Genomic DNA, 27,641 nt, shown 5'->3' on the forward strand with positions numbered 1-27,641 from the left:
AGCACACATCAGTTGCTGCAAAATATTTTTCTTCCTTTGTTTATCACTAATGTCATCTGCTTGGAAACAGAACAGTAGAGCCTAACCCTCCCTATTCTTGCAAAAGTGTCACATAACGAGCAAAAAAGAGTTAACACTGGCTTAAAAACTAACAGAATTTTCTCATTTTCAAAGACCATTAATAAATTTAAGTGGGGAAATGAAGAATTTAGGAAAAAGTCTCTCAGACACTTTCACACTGCCTACAACACTGTTGTTAAAACACACCACTCTAACACTTTCACTTCCATCTTTAACAGATACCAAAAAGCAATACATACCCCGCCTCTGAATTTGCTCTCTAGCACAAAACCTTAAAGAAACCTCGGTCACTTTTGTATCAACAGATCAGCTCATCTCACATCATATATGCCACATGTTCGGAAGTTGTTCTGCCTTAAAATTGCTAATGTCACTGTTTAGGTTTTGCGCTATAATAGAAATTTGTACAAAATGGACTACTAGCAGAAACAAGTAGTAATAAGATATCAAAGAAAAGTTAGAAATTGTCTCCCTTCACCAAAGCTGGTCAGTGTGGTTTCAAAACATCACAAAACTTAAGACTTCATTCTAATCAAAAAGGGAGAAATTCACTTACACTCAGAGGGCTAACACAAGGCCCCCTAGACCACTTTAGCCCTCCAGAAGGATGCAGGTAGATTAGACACATAAAAGGGGCTCCACAACCACTAAATTCCAGAGGTTAGTTTAGCGCTGGTCCTGAATAGGGTTGTGTGGAGGGGGTTGAGTGTATTTAGGATGAGGAGGGCTGCTGAATCTGAGAATTCTGTGGCCCAAAAGCTGCTGCAAAAGGAGGAGTTGGGGTGATGGAGGAATGGCAGCTGCATGGCCTACCTGTGGGTTTTGGTGTGTGAAATCTAAGCCTCTCAACACTATTTAGTCTTCCACACAAAATCCAATTACAACGGTTTTACGTGGAAATAAGTGAATTTCACCCTAATGTAGCATCTGGTCAAGCTGTGCTCAAGTGATAATTACACATATACCAACCTTGATTTTTGGGCAGGGGGAGGGCGCACATCAGGAAATCTCCATTTCAATTGTGATAGAAGACAACATATATTTATATAAAGTAAAGCCAACTTTTGGAAATTAAAGTGTGTGTCTATTATTAACTTACCCCTAAGAACTCCAAAACTTTAACAAAGATCATAGAAGGAAAAAAACATACCTTTTAAAGCTGGCAGTTTTTGGAGTTCTCTGTTATTGCTAACATTAAACCTTGAAGAACTCTGCCGTTTTTCCTTCTTCAGTACAGTCTGTGGAGCAGGTACTTTGATTTTAGATAACTGTGCTGGGGGAGGAGCGCTGTTTGTTTTTTTGTTTGACACCTGTTTAAAAAAAAACACATTTAAATGTAGTTGAGCTTGTTAAACAGAACGTTCTAAAAACAGAGTTAGGTTACAGGCAAGTTTGATTTTGCTAAAAACAGAATAAAATTCTAATCAACTTACTCTATCTTACCTCTGACTGCATAGCCAACTACTTCCCTGCTCATTCTTTCCAGTCAGTCAGTCTTGACCAGGGGTCGGCAACCTCTGGCACACGGCTCGACAGGGTAAGCACCCTGGCAGGCCGAGCCAGTTTGTTTAACTGCGCATCAGCAGGTTCGGCCGATCGCGGCTCCCACTGGCCGCGGTTCGCCATCCCAGGCCAATGGGGGCGGCGGAAAGCGGCGCGGGCGACGGATGTGCTGGCCACGGCTTTCCGCCACCCCCATTGGCTGTATGTCATATTGCTTTTTTCCCCCACCCTTTGCCTGTCTTGTCTTTTTAGGGTATGTCTACACTGCAATAAAAGACCTGCAGTACTGCTGTGTCTAGTCTGGGACAGTTGATTTGGGCTCACAGGGATCAGGCTGCAGGGCTATAAAATTGCAGGGGGGTGAGTCTCAGAGTCCAGCCTGAATGTCAACATTGCTATTTTTAGCCCTGCAGCCCGAGTCGGTGCTTTTGCCATCTTGAAGCCACTGCCACCAGTTGCACTACCTGTATACAGAAATCAAAGGATTTATTTGAACACTGCGAGTACCCCTCAGCACGCACAAGCAGGACTTAACTTCCTCCCGGTTTCCCATTTTCTCTCTCCATCTTCCCACCACTCAACCAAGACAACATAAAACAAGACAATTTAGCATTAAGATAAAGATAGACAGCACTCCACCAACAGGTAGTGCCATCTACACTGATCATCATAATATGTTTGATTCCAGAAGAGAATCCTTAATAAGAATATAATTTCTCTAAGAGTAAGGTAATTTTATGAGTATAACAAGAATTGATCTAGCTAGAGACATTACTGCAAACTTTTCAATGCTTTTTTAAATTATCTGTACTGGAAAGGCTCTCAGATTTACAATTTTTTTTTTTTTTTTACACTGAAGTATACACGTCTGCAAATACAATTGCCATGACTCTGTAACAATACAAAGCCCATTCTCCTTTTGCTATTTCTTGTACTGTCAAGTGCAAAATTGCTGAAAAGACACTGATTCCTGACTTTGACAAGTAGTCAGACTAATACGGACTACAGCAGGAGTTAAAATGAGGTACATATGGTAGCCAACAAAGTATGGTTTCATCTCAGCATGAAGTTATAGATGCAAGAAACCAGATTCAGTTGCATTCTCACTGGAATACTGTTGTCCTAAATTTTAAAACTACTTTTTGTTCACCTCTTCGCACACTACAAAGCATTGCCTGCCCATCAATTCATTACTTTAGTGGTTTAGGTGTGTGGTGAGCAATTCATGTAATCATTCACAGTCCGCAACAACAATGAACTCTTTTGTTTGTTATGAACAGGAAAACTACAGACGTACTGTCTGCTACCAATGAGAAAGCTGAACTGAACCCTGAGTGAATCCCTTCCTCTCTGGGAAACAACTCGGGGTAATAACAGTGCTGCTGGTGAGTGCTTTCCCCTACATAAAACTACAGTGCCCCCCCCATGCATACATCACACGCCTCTCCTCTTCGATAACATGATCATCCAACCATCGTGGTGCTCTTACCTGCACTGCAGTCTCTCTATGACACTCCACTAGGCAGGTGTCTTTCATGATTGTGATCTGATGGGAACCCCCAGCAAGACAGGAGCACTGTCCCTTTCAAGTAGCAACTTCAACGCACTTGGAGTGTCAGACTGGAGGCAGTACCAATAAGGAGAGAATTGATAGTTGGCTCTAGAGGAGGTACACCCGAAGACTCCTCTGGAGCAATGTTGCTTGGAGATGAGCGTCTTCTCAGTTGTCGATGTAATGACAGCCAACTTGTCCATTAGCAGTCTGGACTTTATATGAGACAGGACCAGAGGATGATTGTTGAAGGAACCCACCTCGGTCTAGCACCATAACTTCTACTGAATACACTTTCTTGTGGTGTGAACAAAAGCAGGGTAGATAATCACAAGGAGGAATCCAGAACCTGATCCTGGTGTGTTGCAATTCCTTAGACAAGTTGGTATTAAGATGGTCAAGGGATATTTTAAGACATCATCCCATGATTAGGTTGGCTAGCTCCTGTAGTCAGGAATGGAGTGAGATTTGAAGCAATGGGAAACTTGGCAATACTTGTCAGCTAGTCACCTTTGATGATCTTCGTTACGGCATCTTTGGTCTTCTGGAGCACCCATTTGGCCTGACTATTTGCTTGGTGCAATGGTGACAGCTTTAATGAGATTGCTTTTGGAAAAGTCCTTGACCTCATCAGAAGTAAAAGCATTTCTCTTATCGGACACAATAGTATCTGGTAACAGAAGTTAGGAATAGTTGACAAAGAGCAGTGATCGTTGTACTACACGTTTGTGATGAGATTAAGATCACTTTGAGCCATTTCAAGGAAGAGTCAACTATGATCAGAAAGTTCTTTCCCTAAAAGGACCCCACAAAGTCAATATAGATTCTTGACCATGGTTTCTTAGTCACTTTCCAGGGAAAAACTGAGGCTTTTGGTGGGTTATTTCAAGTAGGTTGGTATGTGCTACACTCAGGCCTTGTCTACACTACAAAATAAGTTGACCTAAGTTAGGTGGACATACAGCCACCACAGTAATTACCACAGTGATTCGTGTCCAAAGAACGCCCTTTCTATCCATGGTTTGCATCCTCCTCAAAAGTGCTTCCACCAACTTAACTCTGTCGGGGCATTTGGCAGCAAACAGCTGGAGCCCTGCTTCAGCCTGGGGTCCCACGTGGGGCTGACGGCTATGGGCCCCAGCTGTCAGCCCCAGATCAGGGGGGCTCCACACAGGACTGACAGCCAACAGGTGATGTAAGTAATGCAATGTCAACACAGACTCTGCACCACCGTAACTACATTGACGTAAGCACTTCTTCTCTCGCAGAGTTAAAGTTATTAGGTCAGTGTAGTGGACAACTTACATCGGCGGGAGCAATGTTGTAGTGTACGTACTTACATATTTAGGTCAATGTAAGCTGCCTTACGTCAACCTAACTCTGTAGTGTAGACCAAGTCTCATTTACAATTATTTCTAGGTCAGCATCGATACCTAGCCACCAGACATAACTTCTGGCTAATGTTTTCATGTGCACAATTCCTTGATGTGCTGCATGTAAGATATCTAAGGTGATTCAGGGACCCCTTTTGGAATAAAAACACAATGTCCCCTTAAGAGCCAACCTTTATGGGCATAAAGCCCATGTTGACAGTTTAAAAATGGTTTGAACTCTATGGGCAGTTTCCAGCTGGCCACTGATCCTCTCTACTCCCAATTGAGTCAGCCATAAGCAGTGGGTCGGGAAGGGATTCCAAAACTTCAGCCGGAGGTGGAATGGCACAATCCAGCATCTATAGCAGTATTTGTCTCAGTGCGTGAGTGTTAGCAATTGACTTTTCTGGCTTGTAGACAAGCATGTAGTCGGAAGCACTTAATACGACCCTCCGCCATTGCTTTCACAATGACGTGACTGAAGATGTTGACTCGTTACTGGAGACAATTCCCAGAAGTGGCTTGTGTTCAGTACGAATCTCAACCACACAACTATAGATGTAATTGTGGAATTCCTTGACTGCAGTAATGATAGCAAGCACTTCTTGACGAGTTTGTGCATATTTTCTCTTGGCAGATCGTAAGGTTCTGAAATAGTAGGCGATAGGTGCCTCAGTTCCATCTGGCAAGGGATGGCCGAGAACAACTCCGATGTTATAAGGTGATGCAGCACAGATAATCAACAGCCTCAGTTAGTCGCAGTGGACGAGAACAGAGTTGGACATCAATAACTTCTTGATGTTCTTGAAGGCTTCTGCATGCGGACAAGTCCATTTCTATGGAACTTCTTTGTCAAGAATGTAACGATGATGTTCAGCGACTGTTGCCTTTTTTGGAAGAAAACTGGTAGAAGTTGAGCAACCCCAAAAATGCTTGAAGTTCCTGTTTGGAATTTGGCTCGGGGCATCATGGATTGCCCATACTTTGTTTTCTGCCAGGTAGATACAAGATGCATTGATGGGATAATCCAAGAAGGTGACGCTTGTAACTCCAATTTCACATTTTTCCTTCTTGATTCGAATGCCTGATTTCTCAAATCGGTGCAAGACTTCTCAAAATTGCTCAGCAAGTTCATCCTCTGTTGATCATCCTCTGTTGTTCCATATGGTACAGCATCTGGAATTCTGGAAAGCAGAGTTTCCATGAAGTGTTGGAAAATTCTCGGTGCAATAGAAATGCCAAACTGAAGTCACTTGACTCAAAATGCTCCTCAATGAGTAATAGTTGTCTGCACATCTTCAGCATCTTTGTCAACAATCAGCTGGTGATATGCTTGGGTAAGCTTGAGTTTTCCAAAGACTTTTCCTCCAGCCAGAACACTGAGCAGTTGGTTAACATAAAGCACTGGATAAAGGTGCTATTTGAAAGTGCACTTATAATCTCCACAGATTTGCATGTCACCATTCCGCTCGACTACACGTACAGCCACGTAACCCATTTTGTTAGTGTAACTAGCTCAAGGATTCCCTGTAGCTCTAACTCAGCATCAATCTTCAAACACGGGGAAAAGGTACATTCTGGACCTTCATGTTGGTCAACACAACTGCTGAATCCAAGTGGAGCAACATTTGTGGTCCTTGTAAACTCCCGATTCTTCCATAAACAATTGAGGGAATTTGTTAACTATCTATTTTTAGTTGTTCTTCGTTGATAGCATGGATGCTGATTCTCAATAGTGTGAACCAGTTCCTGCATAAGAAGCTTTCACACTGACATTTTGGGGCAATGAGAGGCAATCTTGCATAGAAAAGTTGTAGCAAACATTTACTTTACAGCTTCCGATGAGGTTAACTTTTTGTCCATTGTAGTCTCCAAAGCTGCACGACAGACTTGCTAACTTGGGAGTACGACGAGAGGGAAAAAAGACAAGATGTCTTCATTGACAGTTGATGCTCCAGAGCCTGAGTGGACTTCCATTTTGTACTCAACCATTAATGAACACTGTTGCAAACATTTCAGAACCTCGAGATTCTTTGCTGCTCAGAATATGGTAAAGCTTCTTGACATCATTGTTGAAGGAAGTGTTGAGTTTGGTTGACACTTGAGGATAAGAATTCTTGTCACAGTCCTTTTGCTTCACACTGTTGACCTTGATCGGCACACTCACTCAATGCGACCTTTCTTTTTGTAGAATCAGCACTCAGCACTTTTGAACCTACACGCACGCAGAGCACTTATGCTGTCCTCTGCAGTCTAAACAGATGTTCCAACAATTAATCTTCTCTGACGACATTGTGCTTGAGTTCCTTTTGTACTGCTGAGTTTGCTAAGGACAATCATCTGATTGTGACAGTGTTCATGTTGGTTGTCGCAACAAAAATTTCTTAAGTGTGCAATGATGCTGTTTCAGTGGCCAGGGCCCATTCCTGAGCAATGGCAAATGTCAAATTCGGCTCAGCAGTGAAGCGCTTTATTCTGAACTCCACAAACAAGGCGATCTTGCAGCACGTCAATGAGGAAATTACCAAAGTTACATTGTTCAGCATTGTGACGCAGCTTGCAGCCATCTCAACAGCTTGTTGATTTCATTTATGCAACTGAAATCTCCAAACAGATGACAGACGAGAAACATGACATCAGCAAAGCTACAATTTTATTATATGTCTTGGTCTTGGGCAAAACAGGCGCAACGAACGACCGTATAATTATAGAATCATACGACTGGAAGGGACCTCGAGACAGTTAGGAAGTTTTCCTTATGTTCAACCTAAGCCTCCCTTGCTGCAATTTAAGCCCATTGCTTCTTGTCCTATCCTCAGAGGTTAAGAACGATAATTTTCTCCCTCCTCCTTATAACAACCTTTTATGTACTTGAAAATTTATCATCATGTGCCCTCTCAGTCTTTCCAGACTAAGCAAACTCAATTTTTTTCAATCTTCCCTCATAGGTCATGTTTTCTAGACCTTTAATCATTTTTGTTGCTCTTCTTTGGACTTTCTCCAATTTGTCCACATCTTTCCTGAAATGTAGCACCCAGAACTGGACATAATACTCCAGCTGAGGCCTAATCAGCGCGGAGTAGGGAGGAAGAATTACTTCCATGTCTTGCTTACAACACTCCTCTAATACATCCCAGAATGATGTTTGCTTTTTTTGCAACAGCGTTACACTGGTGACTCATATTTAGCTTGTGATCCATTATGAACCCCAGATCCCTTTCCACAGTATTTCTTCCTAGGCAATGCATAATATTTGTACTTTCAGCTTCTGTTGTACAGAAATGTTTTTGCCTTAATTGCTTTTGATTTCAGGTGAGCTAGCAGGTGCAAAAAATATTTTCTTCGTTTGGGCTACTGAGTCTCACTGAAAACTGAGAATTCAGTTGAGAGCTGAAAAAACAGGAAAGCTTGTTTTCCCTCTTCCAATCTCTGAATAAAAACAAGGTATGAGAGCAGGAGATCTACTAGGGCTAAAATCTTGAAGGGCAAGGTGATCAGAAACAATCAGTCCAATCAACTACTTCCTTTGTTTAGTAAATCAATTTTAAATATAAAATATGTTTCGATAAGCTTACATTTTTTCTGCTGTATCCAGAACATTAAAGATAGTTTTATTTAACTAAAACAAATTTTAAAATGCTGTTTTTCTGCACTGAATTCCAATGTCCATCCAAATGCAGCTTGACACAAATGAGGAGCCAAAATGTAATTAAGAAATGCCTCATTCATCATTTTCTAACACAATATAAAAATAAGAAACTGAATAAATGTATTTTAAGCAATGACACAGCTTAAATAAGTGTGTATAATTATAATGTACCCTTCAGTTAACTAAAAATACCAAATTTAGCGTAAAGGGGCAACATTTAGCTGCAAATCAACACATTTTAATGGTTATATACCAATCAAGGAGAATGGACTTCTCTTTAGGAAAATAACTAACAAGTATTAATGCAAAACAAGATTGAAATAACTGATTTAAATCAAAATTTCTTGCTTGCCGTTTTCAATCATATTTAACACTTATGATTTAAATCAATCCACCCTGACTCCTCATGTAGTTTAGTTACACTTTTAGTTTTATAACAGTTTTTTGTTTTTTTTGCAAAAATAAAGAGTATCATTCTGTACCCCGTTTAGATAATCAGACCTGACAGCTTTGAGGGTCCAAGCTCTAACATGACCCATTTAAAACCACTTAGCCTTTCCAGAGTTCAGAATCCACACTGTTGTCGATCTGCAGGGAAAGAAGCCAAAAGATGGAGAGCCAAAAGACTTTCAGATAGTTAATAGTTTAAACAAAATTACCAGCTCAAGCTAGTAATACAGTATAGTACAGAGACTTTTACTAAATTAACTTTAATGGAATACAAACTTAATTTCAGACACTGGTTAACCAAAGAGGCAACTACCTATCACCTATACTAATTGCCTCCTTTGTCATGGGCATTTTTACAAGTACATCTCTACCCCGATATAACGCGATCCAAGATAACACAAATTTGGATATAACGTGGTAAAGCAGCGCTCCGGGGGGGGGGGGTGTCAGGGCTGTACGCTCCGGCGGATCAAAGAAAGTTTGATAGAATGCGGTTTCACCTATAACGCAGTAAGATTTTTTTGCCTCCCAAGGACAGCGTTATATCGGGGTAGAGGTGTAATAGAGAAAAATGTTTATAAAAATCTATCATCTTTCATACCTCAGAGACTTATTAAGAAATTAAGGCAGCTACAAATGCTTTTTGGAGAGATTCGGCAGCATGGATTACACATTTTGACAAAAAAGGAGAAGACTTAACAAGAGGTTAGCATTTGTTTTATACAAGCTGACAATCCATATATTGATCAATTCACAAAAAAGTGTAACTCTCCTTCCCCTACACCTTTCCCCACAAAAAGGCAACTAGCATATGGTATAAATCCCCAAACATACCAGTAAACACAAAGGAGTCTCGATAGATTGAAAAATACTTAGTAAAGAAGAAATTAATTTTCCTCTCTGTCCTAGTACTGATACAGACATTTTTATAGAAAACGCTCAGGAACAGTCCTAGCACACCAAATGCATTTCAATTTCATTAGCCACAAGAACAAGAGAAACAAATTAACAAAACTGCCTCCTTCAAAACTCTTCTGTTAAAGAGTTAGATTTTTATATATTTCCCCTTTTATTTTGATTTAATAATTAAATGAATAAAATTGTTTTTCACTGTGCATCTGATATGCTATGGTTCTTTCTAATCACGTGCCATTTAACATGTATTGTAAGAAATAAACTCCTACCCTGAAGCTATAATAAATCCAAAATTATATTTAGCGTCCTCAAGTTTTAACTGCAAAAAATGGCAAGTTATCTTAAAACAATAAGTGAAATATTCACATAAGAAAAAATTAAATAAGGAAATAAGTAGTTGTAGATGGAGAGTTAGATGTGAGGAAGCAGGTAATGTACGCACTTTGCATACAAAGTACTTCTTTCACCAGTGGCCAACAGAAGTATCAGTAAACACAATCACAGCAATGGAAGTTTTAGTTTTCCTTCATCGTCTTTTGTTTTATTTTTCAAAACTGTCCCACTTAGGTTTTTTGTGCCACCTCCTCTTAGAAATCCACCCACCAATACAGTAACTGTACACATTTTGGTAAAGCTGTTTTTTAATCCTGTGGAGCCAACCTTGCCAACAGCCTTTGTTGGTACTTGATACATGAAACACTGGGAAATTGCTTACTTCAAAATCTCTATGCAAGCACCTATACACAGCCAGCTTTCCATGCAATTGTTATGGACTGCTCTCACTTAGAATTTCTGCCAACAGAGGTTCCTGCCCCATGAATTTCTTGGATTACTTATCACTATTAAGGCAATTAAGGTAAAAGTGAGATACCAACACTTGTCTTTCAGTGATTTGGAATTTTTGTTGTTGTTACAACAGGATTAAAGACATTTTCTACATATACATGAAAAATTTCAAAATTCCAGATTTTCATAAAATTCTCGTAAATTGTCAGATGTATGCTCATGAAAAAAATCCACTGAAAAAGTGTTACTGGTGGTTTATCAGTACAGTCTGTACTGCTAAGGAGGCTTTTTAAAAATAGAGAATACCCTCCCATAGTGTTATCACATAAGAAACTACTCCAGTTTCCACTGCAGTATTAAAAAATAAAATAAAAAGCACTTTTAAGAAACTCACAAATGAAGAAAAAAGTTTGGGCATTTACAAGATATACCGCCTTTTTAGTAATTTAGTAATTAATAGCTTTCACTAGTTAAACAGACCACTGAGTGCTTGCAGCCAGAAAGCAAAAAGGAAGAAGTCATAAAAACATTAGTATTCTCTCACCCTTTTGTTGGGCGGGAGGAGTAAAACACTTCCTCTGGGTTCTTATAGAATGTTGGAGAAGTCTTATTTTATTGGTCCTCCTTTAGATTCCTTTAGATAATAAGGACACAATTTTGTAATTGGAATAATATTCTTGAGAGAAAAATGCCACCAATTTACTCAGCCCAGGAACCTGAAAGTTTGAAAAGTAAAACTATCAACAATTGTAAAGTTCATGACCTACAACTGGTGCACTTGAGTGTACTCTGTGTGGTAGCAAGCATACTGAAAAGTGACAGATGTGAGATACTGGCAAGACAAGACCCAATGTCACAGATTGTGGGCCAGTATCCAACACACTTCAATAGTGTTTAATCACAAAAAAGCCTGGTTTAATTTGTGGATTGTGAATTAGTTTTCAAACTAGTATTACAAACAGTTTAACAACGTCTGACACTGGGTCAAATTATTTTCAGCAAGATGCCCAACAGAAATTAAAAAATGGCTACTGTAATTTGTAAGTTTTATTTTCTTGTTACATTTTAGAGTTTGTTCCTGCTGAAAAGCACATTTTACTGTTCGAACTTTCCAGATTTCTAAAACTACACAGAATTAAGTTTAATTGAACAAGTTCTGATATATCAACTTAAGAACACCGAGATACAGAGGAAGCTAATCCTTCCCCTACCCCTTTACCCCCAAAAAGACAACTAGAGTATGGTATAAAGTTTTGATACTTGGACACTATCCAAATCATAGTTCATATTCATATTATCTTATGTGGAGGAAGAATCAGCATGAATTTTGTAAAGGGAAATCATGCCATGCCAATCTATTAGAATTCTTTGAAGGTGTCAACAAACATGCAGACAAGGATGATCCAATTGATATAGTATAGTGTACTTGGACTTTCAGAAAATCTTTGACAAGGTCCCTCACCAAAGGCTCTTATCCCATGACTGCTTATTTTGCTTAACAGGAAGGACCTCTCATAGATCAGTAACTGGTTAAAAGATAGGAAACAAAGGGCAGGAATAAATGGCCACTTGTGACAGTGGAGAGAGGTAACTAGCGGGGCTGGGCCCCCAAGGATCTGTAGTGAGTCCAGTGCCGTTTAACACAGTCATAAGCGATCTGGAAAAGGGGGTAAACAGTGAGGTGACAAAGTTTGAAAACAATACAAAATTACTCAAGATAATTAAGTCCAAAGCTGACTGTGAAGAGTTACAACGGCATCTCACAAAACTGGGTGACCAGGTAACAAAATGGCAGATGAAATTCAATGTTGATAAATGCAAACTAGCGCATACTGCAAAACATAAAACATCACCCCAACTATAAATACAAAATGATGGGATCTAAATTAGCTATAATCATTTAAGAAAGGTCTCTTAGAATCATCATGGATAGTTCTCTGAAAATATCTGCTCAATGTGCAAAGCCTAACAATGTCATTAGGAAAGGGATAAAAACAGAAAACATCATAATGCCATTATATAAATCTATGGTATACCCTCACCTTGAATACTGCATGCAGTTTTGATTACCCCATCTCAAAAAAGATACATTAGAACTGGAAAAAGTACAGAGAAGGGCAACAAAAAATTATCAGGGTTATGGAACAACTTCCATGAGGAGAGATTAAAAAGACTGCCCCGTCATCTTGGAAAAGGGACTACTAAGAGGGGATACGATAGAGATCTATAAACTCATGAATGGCGTGGAGAAAGTGAATAGGGAAATGTGTAAACAACAAAAACAAGGGGTCACCCAACTAAATTAATAGGCAGAAGGCTTAGAACAAACATAAGGAAGTACTTCTTCACACAACACACAGTCAACTAGTTGCCAAGGGATAGTCTATTAGGCAACTACACATATATTTCTCATAATTATGATTAACAAATTAAATTGTTCTGACATGATTACAGTGAATGCATTAAACTGTAGAATAACTATCCAAACAGTATACTTTTATGCTACTGCAACAGTTAATGGTGACCTGCAAAGGAAAAAAAAATGGGTTTGTTCTTTTTTTGTTTAAGATATATGAAGAAGCCATAAGGGTTTTATTTCTCTCTCACTCACACATTTTAACATTAAAAATATTAGGAATATTGAAGTCAGGTTTCCTCTGGCTCTGCTATCAAAGGTCAGATATGGATTGAGCATCATGTAAACTCTCACCCTGTGTTTGAAGTGTCAGAGTTAAATATTCAGACTTCTCCGCCCACACACAAACCTCTCCTAACGTTTCTCAAGCATTTGAAGTGAATTAGCATTAAACCCAAGCAAACAAGGGTACACCAGAGTTTTAAGTAGCCTAGATAAAGATCATTTTCCCTCTCAAGCAGGTTGCACTTGTGGGGTCTCTCTTTCATCCTACCAGTCCTTTTAATCTTCCTGGAAAAAGAGAATATGATCATGCTGACCAATGTTCTCTCATTGGTTCCTTGTATTCATTTGCATACCTGTTGTCCTTGTCTTATATTTAGACCATATACTCTCTGGGGCAGAGACAATTTTTGTTCAATGTCTGTATAGCACCTAGCCCAATGGGGTCCTAGGCCCAAGACTGGATCTCTAACCACTATGGCAATACAAATAAATAATAAAATTATCCAACATCAAGCTACAGGGGCTGAACAGGCTCTTCCCTTCAACTGCTGCTCCAGCAACCACTGTGGCACAGAACTGAGAGCAGGGAAACTGTCTCTATTGTATCTCAATGCTCGCCTGCTGACAACCAGGCAGCATGGAGGAGAAAGAAGATGCAACCTAAAACTGAATGAAAAGTGGAGAGGAACAAGAAGTGGGGGGAAAAAACAAACAAACAAAAAAAACTATACCCACAACAGCATCCTCCCCACAAAACCTATAACTGAACAATTGAACCCATTAGCCCCGAATCTCAACATCTCTTTGCTGCATAGCAATTAGCTCTGTGAAATCTGCTGGCAAAGTACGTGTCTCCATCCTCCTCAAGTGGCAGGTCCATAGATGAAATGAGCCTTCTACTGCTACCAGTGACTATTAGCTCAAGAGGCAGAGGACTGTGTTGTGGATTTAATGATCTCAACCTTACTGATAACCCATGTGAGCAAACAATACGCTTCCACGTGACAAAAATTGAAAAAACAATTTCCAAGTATTTAAAAAAAAAAAAACACACACACACACTTAGGAAATTACATAAATGACATTAAAAGAAGGTTAAGGTGACAAAGTCAAGTGTTCAAAAGTTAACAAATGCCAGAAATTGGCTGGTGTATTCACATTATGATATAGCAGTTACATGATCACGTTACTTTTTCCACAGGACTTCTGACTCATTAAGCACATAGACTGGATGGTACTCTGGGGATGAATCAAGGTTGTGTAGCGAAAGAGACTTGTGTGTAAGATCTCTGCCTCATTTGTTGAAGTTGGAAGGTGTGTGATAAACCAAGCAGGGGGTCAAGGCAGCTGAATGCAATCCTAGAGAACTGGACTCTATCCTTGCATCTGCTGTAGAATTGCTAGGCAAGGCTAGTCAAATTACACACCAAACCAAACTGGTCATAGGTAGCTACTGTGTTCTCCTCATATTCTAAGTACCCAACCTGAGACACCTGGGGTCAGATTTACCAGCTGCACCTGATGTCAATGGAAATTATAGTCTGAACATATGAAGTGCTATAAAATGCAAAGCACTTTGAAAAATCAGATTCTAGGCTTTTCAAATTGGGCACCCAGAATTAGAGGAAATTTCTGATAATTCTGGCTTTAATCTGTGCCTCAATTCCCTATCTGTAAAACAAGGATAATGCCACTCCCGTACATCACAGGGGTATTGTGAAAGTAAATTCATTAATGTTTGTAAAGCACTCAAATACTATAATGCAGCACCATAGAAAAGCCCATGAAGGAATATATAATTCTGTGTTCACTGAAGGGTTTAGATGGTTTGCATTAAATTATGCATAGGGCCATACATTAAATGATAAGAAATCACAGAAACTGTAGAAATGTAGGACTGCATGGGACCTCAATAAGTCATCCAATCCAGTCCCCAACACTGAGGCAGGACTAAGTATTATCTAGACCATCCTTGACGTGTTTGTCCAACTTGTTCTTAAAAACCTCTAATGATGGAGATGCCACAAACTCCCTCGGTAATTTGTTCCAGTGCTTAACTACCCTTACAGTTAGGAAGTTTTCCCTACTGTTTAACCTAACTCTCCCTTGCTGCAATGCAAGCCCATTACTTCTTGTCCTGTCCTCAGTGGTTAAGGAGAAAATTTATCACCCTCCTCTTTATAACAACCTTTAACATATTTGAACACTTATGTCCCCACCCCACCCCAGTTTTCTCTTCAACAGACTAAACAAACCCAGGCTGTTGGTCTTGGGTGGGTTTTTGGTTTTTTTCCCCAAATCTCTCTCGTACGTCATGATTTCTACACCTTAAATTATTTTTGCTGCTCTCCTTTGGACTTCCCCCAATTTGTCCACATCTTTCCTGAAGTGTGGTGCCTAGAACCGGATGCAATATTCCAACTGAGTCCTTATCAGTGTTGAGTAGACTGGAAGCATTACTTCTCATGTCTTGCAATAATCCTGTTAACACGCCCCAGAATAATGTTTGCTTTTTTTTTTTTTTGCAACTGTATTACATTGTTGACTCATTTAGTTTGTGATCCACTATAACCCCCAGATCTTTTCTGCAGTACTCTTTCCTAGGCAGTCATTTCTCAATTTGTATTTGTGCAATTGATTATTCCTGCCTAAGTATAGTACAGTGCATTTGTCCTTACTGAATTCCATCCTATTTATTTCAGACCATTTCTGTGTTTTTTTTTCAAGATTATTTTGAATTCTAATCCTGTCGTCCAAAACACTTGCAATCCGTCCCAGTTTAGTATCGTCACAAACCACTAGCATACTCTTCATGCCATTATCCAAATCATTTATGAAGATATTGAATAGAACTAGACCCAGACAGAGTTCTGTGGGACCCCACTCAATATGCCCTTCCAGATTGACTGTGAACCTCTGATAACTACTCTGAGTATGGGTGCACAACTGATTTTAAAACCACTTTATGGCAGGTTCATCTATTCTATATTGCTCTACTTTGCTTATGAGAAGATCATGTGAGAGAGTACCACAAGCCTTACTAAAATTGAGATTTACCACATCTACTACTTCCCCTTCCCCCCGTGCACAAGGCTTGTTACCCTGTCAACCAAGGATATTAGGTTGCTTGGACATGATTTGTTCTTGACAAATCTACATTGATTGTTACTTAACTTACTGTGTTCTAGGTGCTTACAAACTGATTGTCTGATTATTTGCTCCTTTATCTTCCAGGGTACCAAAGTTAAGCTGACTAGTCTATAACTCCCTGGGTTGTCCTTATACCCCTTTTTATAGACAGGTACTATATTTAACCAGTTCCAGTCCCTGCATTCCTTCCTGTCCTGCACAAGTCCTCAAAGATAAACACTAATGGCTGAGCCAGTTCCTGAAGTATTCTAGGATGTATCCTTGCCAACTTGAAGACATTTAACTTGTTTGTCTAAGGCTTTGTCTACCCAGCACTTTTTTTGGTAAAACTTTTGTTGGTCAGGACGGTGGGGGAGAAAACACTCTCGACTGATAAAAGTTTTACTGATGAAAAGCGCTGGTGTGGACAGCGCTTTGTCAGCAGATGTTCTCCCACCGGCAAAGCTACCACTGCTCGTTGGCGGTGGTTTTATTTTGCCAGCAAGAGAGCTCTCACCTGCTGGCAAAGAGCAGGTACACAGGAGACCTTACAGCAGCACAGTGTAGACATAGTCTAAAAGTAACTGTTAACTTGTTCTTTCCCTATTTTCGCCTCAGATCTACCCCCATTTACACTGACATTCACTGTTAATCATCCAATCTCTGCTAACCATTTTGGTGAAAAAAACAAACAAACAAAGGCATTTAACACTTCAGCCATTGATGTTGTCTCTTATTGCCTTTTCCTTCTCATTGAATAATGGGCCTACTCTTGTCATTGGTCTTCCTCTTGCTTCTAATACATCTGTAAAAGGTACCAAGAAAACATTTTATGTCCCTATCCAGTTTAATCATATTAGAAAGGTCAAGGTGCACAATTCTGTCCCCTACATAATTGTATTTTTTATTTTATACATATTTTCATCCTTCGTAATTTGACGTACTTTCCACTTTTTAATATGACTGAGTTACAGGTCATGGAAAATCTTCAGGTTAAGCCATTATGGTCTCTTACCATACTTCCTCTTTCCTACACCTTTGCATAGTTTGCTCCTGCCCTTAACTATGGGTATGGCTACACTTACGGTTTGCAGTGCTGGTAGTTTGCAGCGCTGGTCATCCAGCTGTGCAGGGCCAGCGCTGGTGTGTGGCCACACTCACAGCTACCAGCGCTGGTGTGTGGCCACATTTGCAGCATTTGCAGCGCTGTTGGGAGTGATGCATTATGGGCAGCTATCCCAGCGTTAAAGTGGCCGCAACGTGCTTTTCAAAAGAGGGGGGTGGAGTGGGGTCTAGTGTGACAGGGAGCGGGGGGAGAGAGAGAGGGGATTTTTGGAGCCAACACCGTGTGTTTAGCTTCCTGCCTTGAAAAATCAGAACATGTTTCCGACCCCTTAGTCTTAACTCTTAATTGCAAACAGCCTGCAGCCAACACGACTCCCCACTGTTTCATTCGCTCCCTGCCTGCCTCTCATTTGATTGTTTACAGACAGGTACAGATGATCACAGCAAACAGGAGCTCTGTTTGTTTAGCTCGTTCATAACAAAACAAAGAGAGGCTGCATAACAAAACAAAGAGAGTAATTTATAAAAGCATTCTGGGATACATCCTTATACCCTGGAGGCCAATCACAGCGCTGGTGTGTGGCCACACTTGATGACCAGCGCTGGAATCCTTATTCCCCATGCTGAGTGAGGTGTACGGCCAGCGCTGCAGCCAGGGAGTTGCAGCGCTGGAAGTGCCCTGCAGGTGTGGCCACTTACTAATTGCAGCGCTGGTGGAGGCTTTCCAGCGCTGCAACTCGCCAGTGTAGCCATACCCTATGTCTCTTAAAAAAAACTACCAACTCCCCTGAACTCTTTTTTCCCTTAGGTGTGGAAGCAAGTCTATCAATTCTCTGAGTTTGCTGGTCTGTCTCCTTGAAGTCCATTGTCTTTATTCTCCTGTTTTCCTCCTACCACTCCTTAGAATCATGAACTACTGTTTCATGATCACTTTCACCCAAGCTGCCTTCCACCTTCAAATTCTCAACCAATTCCTATTTACCAGAATCAAATCTAGAACACCCTCTCCCCTATTCACTCTATCTTCTGTAATAAAAATTTGTCTCCAGTGCATTCCAAGAACTTGTTGGATAACCTGTACCCTGTTCTATTATTTTCCAAACAGGAGTTTGGGTAGCTGAAGTCCCCCATCACCACCAAGTCCTGTTCTTTGGATGATTGTGTTAGTTTTGCAGTTTGAGGTCTTCAAACCACAATTTGGGGACTTCAATAACTCAGACATAGGTTAGGGGGTTGTTACAGGAGTGGGTGGGTGAGATTCTGTGGCCTGCATTGTGCAGGAGGTCAGACTAGATGATCATAATGGTCCCTTCTGACCTTAAAGTCTATGAGTTTTTTTTTAAAAAAACCCTCACTCACTGTGACAGGGTCCCCAGGGTGCAACCTGGACTGTAGGATTGCTGAACTCCCCAGGACTGGCCTTTGGGAAAATGGCATCCTGGGTAAACTTGTATTTTGGGGACTCTGGCCCCCGTGGGTATTCCCCCCATTGCCCCAGGTCCCCATGGGCTACTCACCACCCTTCACCCTGAAGCCCTGCAACCCTAATCCCTGCACCTCCCTGCCACGCCCCTAACCCCTGCTCTGTGCCCCCTTTGCCCCAAGCCCAGCGCCCACATGCGGAAATTGACCTAGATGCACAGAACAGCTAGCACTGCTGCTCTCTCCCCCCCCCCATAACACTGCTCCTCTCTGCACCTCTAGAGGGATTGGGGGGGGGAGGGCAAGGAGCAACATCAGGGATCCCTGCATCCAGGTCACATTCCACACCTGGGCTGCATAAGGGGAGGCAGGAGAGCAGCAGCTCCTGATGCTTGCCTCACAGCACAGCCCAGGTGGGAAAGTGACCTGAATGCAAGGAGCATTTGATATTGCTCCCTCCACCTCACATTCCCCCCTCCCGGGGTGGGGGGAGAAATATTGTGAGGAGGGGGGTGAGCAGTAGCTGTGATTCATTGCTTGTCTTCCCTCCCTCCCCCATGTTCCTACACCAGGAGGAAGCAGGGAGAAATCTGGGCAGTGCAAGTTAATTAAGTAGTTTGCCACTCCCTCAGTGTGGAATGGACACACACTAGCCTTTGTAAACTGAGCTGAGATTTCCCAAGCACTTCAACCAAAACACTGTTTTAGGTAAAACATAAAACAGATTTATTAACTACAGAAAAATAGGTTTTAAGTGATAAGCAATATGCATAAAGGTCAGAGGTAGTTACCTTAATAAAATAAAAAGCGAACATGCTTTCTAAATCATAAAATTTTAGTCTAAGCAAGAGTTGAATCATATAGCTTTTCTGACTCTGACAAACAGTACAAGCATCCTTAATACACAGGCTGGGACAACCTTCCCATCTGGGACCACCCATCCCCAGATCAAAGTCTGTGTCTTCCAGAAGTTACTCCAGGTACTGAGATGAGGAGAAAGAGGCCAAGTGATGATATCACTTCACCTCTTTTATATTTTCTTCCAGCTTGCTGGAAAGATCTTTGCTGTGATGTGGAGGGATCAGGCAGTCCCCACTGGGCAAGCAGTCTCCATTGAAAACATGCTGTCTCTGAGATCGCCATTGGGAGAGTGGATTCCCTTTAATGGGCCAACAGCACATGTGTGGCTGGTCCTTTGCTGCAACTGAAATGCTGGCTGTGAGTGTCTCCCAACCTCACAACATATTTCAGTAACGCATATAGCAATGCTTCATAACTTCACATATAATGATAGCATATACAATCAAACAGGATACTAATATTCAACAGATCAAGACTTAAAATAACTCACAAGGCATACTTTGTACAAAACATTATCACAGTGGTGAATACTGGGGTTCCAGGGTGCTACTTTGAGGTACAGAGTGTCACACACTTCTTCCTGGTTAGGTGAGCTGCAGTAGACTCCTACCATATCACTCTTGTTTCTTACCCATTTTATAATTACCCAGAGACTGTCAACACATCTGTCTCCCACTTGTGTCTTTGCTATACAAGGCAGTAACTCCTCCCTTTTTTCCCTGCCTGAACAAGTTGTACCCTTTTACACCAATATTCCAGTCATGTGAATTATCCCACCAAGTCTCTGTGATTAATTGAATTGTGACTGAATAGTTACACATTTAGTGAGCACCATTCATACTATATACTGAATGAGGCAGGGTCCTGGGGGGAAAATATCATGTGAACATATAATTAAAGATTATAATAATGCATATGCACTAGAAAGCCAAATTAAGGTAACAAGACCAGCTTAATTCAGGTATTTCCTAACTCCTGGGTGCTTTACTTTGCAACCATAAAAATTTTCTTCTAATATGTTTTTTGTATGCAACATAAAATATTCAGGTGGAAGCAATCATTTTCCCTTGTATTTTGCAATACCAGTTCTTTAAATAAAAGTTTGAAATGTCGGTGACATTTCAACTATAAAATACTCCAGTCTCCCAACTGTTATTGATGACACGGGTTAGTCTGAATCAATTGAAAGATTTTGATGTCCTGATGCCCAATCTTCACTTTTGAAATGCAGTTGTTACATACAGATTCAGAGTTACTCATCCCCATCCCAAATCTATGATGATGTATTCTTAACTCAAAGCTTGTGTATAAATGAGTTGTTGGATCTACCCTAAAAGCGAGGAAAGTGATTTTTATTCAGGCTGTTTGAAGTATTTCCCTTTTTTTGTTTTGTTTTGGGTTTTTTTTTTGGGGGGGGGGGGGGGTTAACACTTAACTCAGACACTTGAAAAACACATGGGAGAAAAGAGGTCAGATTCAACACCCCAATCCTTCAAAGCTTAGGCTTGATCTACACTAAAAAGTTAGGTCAACTCAGCTACATCCCTCAGGGGTGTGAAAAATCCACACCCCTGAGTGACATAGTTAAGCCAATCTAACTCCCTGCACAGATGGCACTAGGTTAACAGAATAATTCATTTGTTGACATAGCTACAGCCTAGGTAATAAGGTAATAATTGGAGATTACCAATCTCCTAGAACTGGAAGGGACCTTGAAAGGTCATTGAGTCCAGCCCCCTGCCTTCACTAGCAGGACCAATTTTTGCCCCAGATCCCTCAGTGGCCCCCTCAAGGATTGAACTCACAACCCTGGGTTTAGCAGGCCAATGCTCAAACCACTGAGCTATCCCTCCCCCCCTCTCGGAGATGGATTACCCCTCCAATAGGTGTAGGCAGTGTCCACGCCAAAGAGCTGCAGCATTTCAAGTGTAGACCAGCCCTTATAGAAACCAAGATCACAATCCATATGTGACCAACAAAACCAGAGACTAGACTATTCCTGGTATTTCTAAAATGGCCCTAAGTCAGGGTTGAAGTACATTTGAGAGGCACGGTTGTTGTGGATTAGGCATAAAGTTAACACACTAGAGACCTGGGTTGTTGTAATCTTCATTTCAGATAGCACTTTCTGCACAACCTTAGGAAAGTTGCTTCTCTTGCCCTCCATGCCTCAGTTTTCCAAACTGTAAGATGGGGATAATGCTTACTCATTTTCATAAATCACTTTGAGATGCACAGATGAAAAAAATGCTATAGAAGTCCAAATCATCATGTGTTCAGATAAGCACTACAGACATGCCTAAAAATAAAATATTTGTGGGACACTGCAGGGACTAGAGACTGTCCTCTATTCAAAGAGCAGGGACAACACAAGTAGCAATCTGGCATTTTTCACATGCATTAAATTCACTTGAAAAAACAACATATGTCTGTGCATTTCTAAATCTGTTGATGGTCTAGAGAAGGATTTAAATATCTGTTTATCTCAAACATCTATTAGCCAGAGGTAGATACTGAAATAAGGGTTGTACTTCACAGAAACACTCCTTTTATGTTCAATTCTAGGATTACCTACATGAAATCTCCACCAGAATGTCTACTTTTCCTGAGAAAACTACAATGCATTGGTGATCTCCCAGAAAACGCCATCCTAGCCACCATGGATATGGAGGCTCTCTACACAAACATCCCACACACAGATGGAATACAAGCTGTTAGGAACAGTATCCCTGATGATGACACAGCACAACTTGTTGCTGAGCTCTGAGACTTTATCCTCACGCACAATTATTTCAAATTTGGTGACAATATATACCTCCAGACCAGTGGCGCCGCCACGGGCTCCCGCATGGCCCCACAATATGCAAACATTTTTATGGCTGACCTGGAACAACGCTTCCTCAGCTCTCGTCCACTCACACCCCTTCTCTACCTATGCTACACTGACAACATCATCATCTGGACCCATGAGAAGGAGACTCTGGAAGAATTCCACCATGATTTCAACAGCTTCCACCCCACCATCAACCTCAGCCTGGACCAATCTACACGGGAGGTCTACTTCCTAGACACCACAGTACAAATAAGTGATGGTCATGTTAACACCACCCTATACTGAAAACCCACCGACTGCTATGCCTACCTTCATGCTTCCAGCTTCCACCCCGGACACACCACACGATCCATCATCTATAGCCAAGCGTTGAGGTACAACCGCATTTGCTCCAACCCATCAGACAGAGACCAACACCTACAAGATCTTCACCAAGCATTCTCAAAACTACGATATCCACATGAGGAAATAAGGAAACAAATCAACAGAGCCAGACGTGTACCCAGAAGCCTCCTGCTACAAGACAAGCCCAAGAAAGAAACCAACAGAACTCCACTGGCCATCACCTACAGTCCTCAGCTTAAACCTCTCTAATGCATCATCAGTGATCTACAACCCATCCTGGACAATGATCCCTCGGTTTCACAGACCTTGAGAGGCAGGCCAGCCCTTGCCCACAGACAACCCACCAACCTTAAGCATATTCTCACCAGCAACCACACACCACACCATAACAACTCTTACTCAGGAACCAATCCATGCAACAAACCTCGATGCCAACTCTGCCCACATATCTACACCAGCGACACCATCACAGGACCTAACCAGATCAGCTACATCATCACTGGTTCATTCACCTGCACGTCCACCAATGTTATATACGCCATCATGTGCCAGCAATGCCCCTCTGCTATGTACATCGGCCAAACTGGACAGTCCCTTCGTAAAAGGATAAATGGACACAAGCCAGATATTAGGAATGGCAATATACAAAAACCTGTAGGAGAACACTTCAACCTCCCTGGCCACACAATAGCAGATCTAATGGTAGCCATCTTACAGCAAAAAAAACTTCAGGACCAGAGTTCAAAGAGAAACTGCTGAGCTTCAGTTCATTTGCAAATTTGACACCATCAGATCAGAATTAAACAAAGACTGTGAATGTCAAGCCAACTACAAAAGCAGTTTCTTTCTCCTCAACTGCTAGAAGAGGGCCTCACCCTTCCTGATTGAACTAACCTCGTTATCTCCAGACTGATTCTTGCCTGCATATTTATACCTGTCTCTGGAAATTTCCATTACATGCATCTGACGAAGTGGGCATTCACCCACGAAAGCTTATGCTCCAATACATCTGTTAAGTCTTTAAGGTGTCACAGGACTCTTGTTACTTTTTTGGGAAATTCAGCACATAAATTGTATACCTCTTACTACAAATAAATATAACCTCATGAAACAACCAAGTCTTCAATATGTTGACTTTCTATGCATGCATATAGCAGATTAGTATACATCTTGGTTAGTTATTTGCCTTAAAATGGTAAGTCTGCAACACACTATCCTCTTATATTACAAGATGTACAAATATTCTGTTAGTAAAGCTGCTAAAACAGTCAAGTAAGCTTTCAGGTTTTCAAGATTTTTCTTGTGGTTTTACCTTGTAGACTGAAGATGCTAAGCACATCATATATTCAGGCCACATCCTTGTCACTGTCCCTTCCCCATCCTATTCTCTCCCTCTTTCACCACAAAGAATTTTCAGTAATTTAGGATTGTGCCTGTGCTGCTCCTTCACATAATACTTCACAATAGGTGCCACCAGGAGTAACACACAAGAGCTGTAGCATGCTCTTCCCCTGAGAAATTCACCTGCCAGGTAACTTTTTTTTTTAAAATGTAAAAGAAGTAACCCAGATCAAATAAATTAGCAAATACAGTAAGAAATCATGAAAGAAAAGTACATTTCCATCCAATATATAGTATTAAGTTAAAGATACAGGGGTCAAACCAATTTACAAGAGAGATTCAGAGTATTCATTGATTTGCATAATCTGCTATAGATTTGACTGCCTATCGATGAAGGCTTCACTTATACTAGCTAAAGTATTATTTCCCTTTGCCAAACTTCTAATCACAACTCAACATGAATTCATCAATGAGCACATTATGACTAGATTACTCAGTTGTTAGCTATGAATAAACTGACCCTGATAATATGTATCTCATAGTACCTTTCTGCTCATGACAAAAAATGAAAACTCAATGAAGCTCACCAGAAAAATAATCACTTCCCAAGATAAAAATACATAGTATTCCTGCATCTCATAATTCTTGGGTGGGAATGGAAGGAGGGCAAAAATATTATTTTATATAGCAGAGAAACAAATGTTTGAACTAACACATTTACAAACAAGACTATAGAAGTGAATGAGCTTTTCAGTGAAGCAGTTTTTCAGACGAGCACTGACACATTTTAGGGAATTTCAAAACCTACTCAAACAGAGTTTGAAATTTCCAAATGGAAAGATTATATGTAATGCTAGGTCTCCAGGAAATGTGGGAAGGCGAATGAGTAGCAATTTAATTGACCCACTTGAAGCCATCACATCTAGCTGGCTGACAAAGGTAAAAGTGAAGCAGCAAGACAGGAACAAAAGCATTAACAGCAGAATTGTTAGTCAGAAGTGGAACAGTTCAGTGTATGGTTTTAAAAATTATAGAATTTTAAAGGCAGAAAGGGTCCTCCAGAGATCATCTAGTACACCCCTCTGTGCTGAGGAAGCACCACGTATACCGTCCTAGACCATACCTGACAGGTGTTTGCCCAACCCGTTTTAAAAAACCTCCAGTGATGGGGATTCCAAAACCTCCGCTGGAAGCCCATTCCAATTCTTTTTACAGTTAGGCAATTTTTCCTAGTATCTAACCTAAACCTCCCTTGTCGCAAATTAAGCCCATTGTTTCTTGTTTTAATTTCAGTGCACTTGGAGAGCAATTGATCACTGTCCTCTTTATAACAGCACTTTACAGTTTAAAAGACTTATCAGGTCCCGTTTCAGTCCTTTCCTCATAGGTCAGGTTTTCTAAACCTTTTATCATTTTTGTTGCTCTTCTCTGGACTCTCTCCATTTGTCCATGTCTTTCTTGAAGTGTAGCACCCAAAACTGGACACAGAACTCAAAGTGAGACTTCTCCAGTGTTGGGCAGATCAGGACAATTACCTCCCTTGTATTATACAACACTCCTGTTAATATACTCAGAATGATATTAGCCTTTTTAGCAACTGTATCAGATTGCACAACTGATATTCAATTTGTGATCTACTATACTCCCAGATCCTTTTCGGTGTTACCACCACCTACTCAGTTATTCCCCATCTGAAGTTGTGTATTTGATTTTCTTCTACTTTTCGCTTATCGTTAATGAATTTCATCTTGATTTCAGAACAATTTTTCAATTTGTCAAGGTCATTTTGAATTCTAATCCTATTCCCCCAAAGTACTAGCAATCCCTCCCATTGCAGAAGTCATAAGAGAAAAAAGTGGCAGCCCACGAACAAGACTGTTACACAAGTCTAGGATCTCTTGACAGCTTGGAAGAGGCCACTGCCACTTGAAAGAGATGGACTAGCATTTAGTTCATGAATGAAGAGAGCTATTGGCAACAGAGAGAAGACAACATAGAAGTTGAAAAACTGGGGCACCTTAAAAGAAAAAGACAGGCCCTTTACCTGACAAAAGGGTTAGAGGAAGGAAAAATTACTCCTTAGGGAATTCTGTGTAAAATAAAATAAATAATTAAATTCTACACACAATATTTTAAAATCCTGCAAATTTTATTTGTCAATAAATAAACGTAGAGGCTCCACCATGGCAGTGGGGAGCATAGACCACCAGCTGCACTGAGCTGGGAGATCACCCTGCAACTGCCACTGTACCCCTTCCCCCCGCAGACATGGATTCAGTGGTGAGGCTGCACCTGGCCCTGACACGGAGCCTTGCCCTTCTGCACCAGGTATGGACAGGCAGGCTCAGCCCAGCAGGATCCAAGTGGGGATGGGCTCTGTAGGGAGGGATCCAGATGTGGGGTGAAAGGGTTCTGGGTGGGGCAATCTGGGTGTGGGCAGCTCAGGGGTGTGTGTCCAGGTGCAGTGTGGATCTGGATGCACAAGGGCTCAATTGGGGGGGTTCCAGGTGCAGAGGCAACAGGACTCTGCAGGAGGGTTCAGGTTATGGTGGTTGGGGTTCAGCAGGGAGGGTCTGGGTGTGCAAGGGAATGGGGCTTGGCATGGGAGGTCTGGGTGTGAGGGGGCCCAAATGCTGGGGGAATGGAGGTCTGGGTGTAGCTGGCTGAGACTCAGTGTGGTAGAGGTCTGGATGCAGGGGGCTCATCAGGGTGGTCCAAGTGCAGAGGAGGTGGGTCTCCTCAGGGTGGGGTGCATTCAAGGGGGTTCCGGATGCAGGGGGTGGGGGTTCAGCAGACAGAAGGAGGAAGCAAGGTGTGAATGTGTGCAGAGCTTTCTGTAGCCAGGTAGATTTCAGGGGGTAGGTCTCACCCAGCCCCTCCTTGAAAGGGAAGAGCAAGTCCAGTCCTCCCTTGCCCCAGCCCAGTCAGGACTAGTAGCTGAGCCCAGCACAGGGTAGAAGCCACTGCCTGGGGCATCCCTAGCCCACACTGCTTCCCTGCCATGATTTATCTCCCCGCTGGCTGCTCCAGGAACCCAAAACGACACGCCCATGCTGTTGGGGAGGGGTGCTTCCCTATCCTTCCACATCAGAAAGTCATTTTTCTGCAGGGAAGCAAGGAAATCTGTGGGGGACTTGAACTTTGCATGCAGAATTCCCTCAGGAGTAAAAGGTGCATGCCTTCAGTAGTTGACATACAGAGGTAGCCAGTGGAGGGGGGGAAAAAAGAGCTGTTGGGAGTAGAAACTAAGTGATCAAGGACCAGCCATAGTTGGTTTTATTTTGAGTAATTTCCCTGAAGGCACTTTCCAAAAGTTATATTCAGCTTTGACAGGAAAGATGTTTTACAAAGAAGTCCTAATGGTTTCCAAAAAACCAAACCTCTGCCATCTCTAAGTTATATCAATGTGGGAAAGACTATACATAATCTTGAAAAGTCTTCCCAAATATTCTCACAAAGAAGACTGCATGCTGTAGCAATAATTACCTCATGTTCTTGGTTATCTTGTCCATCTTTACCACTTTTTCCACTTTTGCCCAATTTTGCAGGTTCCTGAAAATTAAAGAGATTTATACATTTTCCCAGCTTCAAGCTTAATTTCAAACATAATCAAATATGCTTTCAGTCAAGTAACTGATTGTCCAGAGAACTACATAAAAATATGCACTACAGAAGATTAGTAAGGCCCATAAATT

General features: G+C 41.3%; 1 protein-coding gene across 1 annotated transcript in view; it reads right to left on the reverse strand.

Annotated features, from left to right (window-relative positions):
* Positions 1-27,641, reverse strand: part of PPP2R5C (protein phosphatase 2 regulatory subunit B'gamma) — a 170,789-nt gene that overhangs the window by 140,940 nt on the left and 2,208 nt on the right. Inside the window, exons 2-3 of the mRNA XM_039534849.1 lie at positions 27,433-27,498; positions 1,232-1,391 (exon numbers count right to left, since the gene is read on the reverse strand). Coding sequence (XP_039390783.1) covers positions 1,232-1,391; positions 27,433-27,498 — 226 coding nt within the window. The remainder of the gene's footprint in view (positions 1-1,231; positions 1,392-27,432; positions 27,499-27,641) is intronic.

This window comes from Mauremys reevesii, linkage group 4, assembly GCF_016161935.1.
Source record: "Mauremys reevesii isolate NIE-2019 linkage group 4, ASM1616193v1, whole genome shotgun sequence".
Classification (NCBI taxonomy): Eukaryota; Metazoa; Chordata; order Testudines; family Geoemydidae; genus Mauremys; species Mauremys reevesii.